Source organism: Micropterus dolomieu, linkage group LG02, assembly GCF_021292245.1.
Source record: "Micropterus dolomieu isolate WLL.071019.BEF.003 ecotype Adirondacks linkage group LG02, ASM2129224v1, whole genome shotgun sequence".
NCBI classification, from domain to species: Eukaryota; Metazoa; Chordata; class Actinopteri; order Centrarchiformes; family Centrarchidae; genus Micropterus; species Micropterus dolomieu.
In genome coordinates, this window is record NC_060151.1 from 5,808,728 (window position 1) to 5,811,950 (window position 3,223).

Here is a 3,223-nt window from a genome sequence, read left to right on the forward strand (position 1 = left end):
CTCAAGCTGGCTGCCTCACTCTTCAGCACATCTCAGGTAGCATTTTAGCCGCCCGACAGCGGAGGACTTTCAGGAAGCTGTCAATCTTGTGCGAGTCCCGGCGGAAGCAGGACAACAGGAAATGGAAGTTGGTCAATTTGGAAATCTTGTCCTGGCCGATGTCATTGCCTCCTCTGTAGGGCAGTAAGGAGATGGTCTGAGCCGCTGGGCCCATCTGAGGGAGAAAGGAGGCAGAGGAAGTGAGAGGGAGGAAAGCTGTTAAAACACAGTTTATATTAACATTTTAAATGGGTGCAAAGCAAAACAAAATGTGTCTGAGGGGTTTTCTTCCCATGCTGGCACACCTTGCCAGATAGGATATCCAGGCCGTCTCCCAGGTTCTTGGAGTGCTGCTGCAGCTCCTGGATTTTGTTAGATATGTTGCTTTGGGCAGGGTGAGGCAGGGTGTTAGCCGAGGTGGACAGGACTACCAGGGGGTCTACCCAGGCTTGGAGCAGGGAGCGAGCCAATGACAGCAGGTCTGACTCCTGGTGAAGAGTCAAACAGATGATGATTAGATAATTCCATAAGCTGAAGGGAGATGAGGTCAGAATGCAAGAGAAAATATCTAAAGTGAGAATTACAGAACTGTTGTGTTGAATTGCAATAGTCTGTGCCAGAGATGGGGACTTGAGTTTGAGACTTGGACTCGAGTCGCCCACACAGTGACTTCAGACTCAACTTCAGACTCGTTCTCAAAAGACTTCCGACGTGACTCGGACTCAAGGTGCGGGACTCATGAACAATGCTTATTTTTAGGAAACGTCTGATGAGCCTGCTGTTATTCCCCTCCCTGTGTTACCTATAACCTGCCTACGTAACACATACTACTTATCTGCCACATGTGCACATTACATGGTTGTGCTCTGTAAGTGAAAAACAGGTTACAGTTGCAGAATCCTTTATAGCTATACAGTAAGCAGCCTGGTTTGAACGCAGCAGGTGATGCAACATTCATTAAAACCACGAGAGACTTGAGACTTGACTTGGACTCTAGCTCAAAGACATCTCTGGTATGTGCAGATATTAGTGTGGCAACAACCTGTCTTCCAAATATGTTGTAATTCCAAGTGGTCAGAGGTAATATTACACATTTCTTAAAGTTAATGTCACAATGAAATTAAAATGTCTTTCTACTTGTTAACTCATTTTCAAGTCATATCCACCCAATGAATGCTCATTTATTTTCATGTTGTAATTCTGATATCAAATAAATACATTTTTGCAAGACGCTTTCAAAGTGCTGTTTGGGTTAGGTTCAGTTGCCATCCGACGCACACACACATCATTTTGATCTCTCAGATTTGTAATCCAATTTTTTGGCTGCCAGTTGCTTGGATTTTGAAAAATATGGTGGTTATTTAAATTCCCATTTACAATTTTCACTTCAGTTATGTGGGTGAAAGATGAGATAGCTCCTTAATGTTTGTTTGTGTTCATAGAAACTTCAGTCAAGTCTCGACTGATTTCACAATGTTTAATTTGTTGGATTTGGTTTGTCTTTTAAGGAAGCATAATAATCAGAAACATTGCTCTGATCAAATGATCTGACTCCTGCTGGATAGGAGATGTTATTTGATGTATGACAGTGACAGAGACAACAATAAAAAGGGAGATAAAAGAGGCAAAGAGAAGACTGTACAGGTAACTTGATGAAAACACTGAGAAAATTGAAAGCAAAAAACAAGGAAGAAATGAGTCACTTACTGATACTTGAAGAGCTTGCTCCTTGTCAATTGGTGTCTGCAGAGAGGAGGTGTGGCACATTGAGGGGCGGGGCATGATCATGCGGCCTATAGGAGGGAAATGAGAGTCCTGGAAGAGACAGATGATGATTATTATATACACAATTAACTGCTTACCTGGCAAATAACACGTTTTACTGTGATGGAAGGTTAAACATGTAAAAAAAATTAAAACCAGATCGTACATCCTAGAAAATTCACAGCCATTGCTTTCTTTTGTCTCATGTAGTATATTACTCCCACTGTGCTTGCAGACTTTCATGCAAGTATAACAGGGTTCCCAAGGACCCGTATGCAAATTCAGAGCCTTGGCAATCAGGAAGCAATGAGCACAGCTGAATAGGGCTTTAACAGGTGGTTAAACATGTCTGTGTGGGAAGGCTTAGACCCTCAGACAGTGCAAACACAAAAGCAGGTACTGACCAGCTCCTGGGTCAGTGTTGCGCTGAGGGAGTGCAGTGTGTCAGAGCGCTGAGAGGCTCGGTCCAGCAGGTCACTGATGGGGATGGCACTGCACGCTGCCACCATATACAACACTAGGGAGCATGGAAAGCCACAAAGATGTACAGAGTTGTTTTCTTTAGTCATTTCAGTCAGGACTACCGTATTTGTAAAGCCAAATGTCACACACAGCGCAGCACTGGGCTTCACAAAGCCATATCAGCAACAGCCCACCCAAAGCAGCCAGAGCTGTAGAGATGAGTGTTAATGCTCCTGTGGTTCAGCAACACTAGCACTCCTTTTCCTTTCCAAGCGGTCCTTTTATTAAATGTTAACACATGCCTTGATAGCAAAATAGGCTCACTTGTCCTAACCAGCAGGTGTAACAGATTTCTGAGCTGATATCAATACAGCATCATATTTTCACTTTTATACCATCTTCAAGACATTGTATGTTTTCTGAAATATTTAATGAATGACTGATGAATGTATGTTAATAAAAATCTCGGATTTGAGCAGCAACACTTATCACATTAGATTAAACACAGGTGTACACCTAATTCTTCATCTACTTGAAAGCTTTTAACATTGTAGGAAAAAAAAAGAAAATATACATTACTTGTTATTTTAGAGTAAAGAATAGCATTTTATACATCTCACACAAATAATTGCAAATAATTTCACAGATCAAAAGGCCAAGCTCGTCTCACCCGTCATGAGGAGTTTGCTTCCGCTGGTTTTTCTGTGTGCCATCTCTCCTCTTTTTCTCGCTGCTGTTTCTTTCTCTTTCTCCATTTTGCCCCCATTTTATAGTTCCTTGGCTTCAACTTTTTGATTATGCAGTAGGGTGAGCGTGTGCTGATTGGAACTTGTTTTGTCCACTTCATAATGAGAAACATGGTCAAGGAGATTTGAATGGATGCAACAGGATGCAGTCACAGGTTGATGATTGTCTGTGTGTGTGTGGGGGGGGGGGGGGGGGGGGGGTGGGGGAAAAT

At 42.6% G+C, this 3,223-nt stretch overlaps 1 protein-coding gene across 1 annotated transcript in view; it reads right to left on the minus strand.

Annotated features, from left to right (window-relative positions):
- The window catches only part of LOC123984621 (prolactin), a 5,606-nt gene that overhangs the window by 2,134 nt on the left and 249 nt on the right, over positions 1 to 3,223 (minus strand). The window contains exons 2-6 of the mRNA XM_046071592.1: positions 2,936 to 3,106; positions 2,208 to 2,320; positions 1,747 to 1,854; positions 345 to 527; positions 15 to 214 (exon numbers count right to left, since the gene is read on the minus strand). Of these exons, the coding sequence (XP_045927548.1) occupies positions 23 to 214; positions 345 to 527; positions 1,747 to 1,854; positions 2,208 to 2,320; positions 2,936 to 3,020 (681 nt within the window). The 5' untranslated portion in view covers positions 3,021 to 3,106 and the 3' untranslated portion in view covers positions 15 to 22. The remainder of the gene's footprint in view (positions 1 to 14; positions 215 to 344; positions 528 to 1,746; positions 1,855 to 2,207; positions 2,321 to 2,935; positions 3,107 to 3,223) is intronic.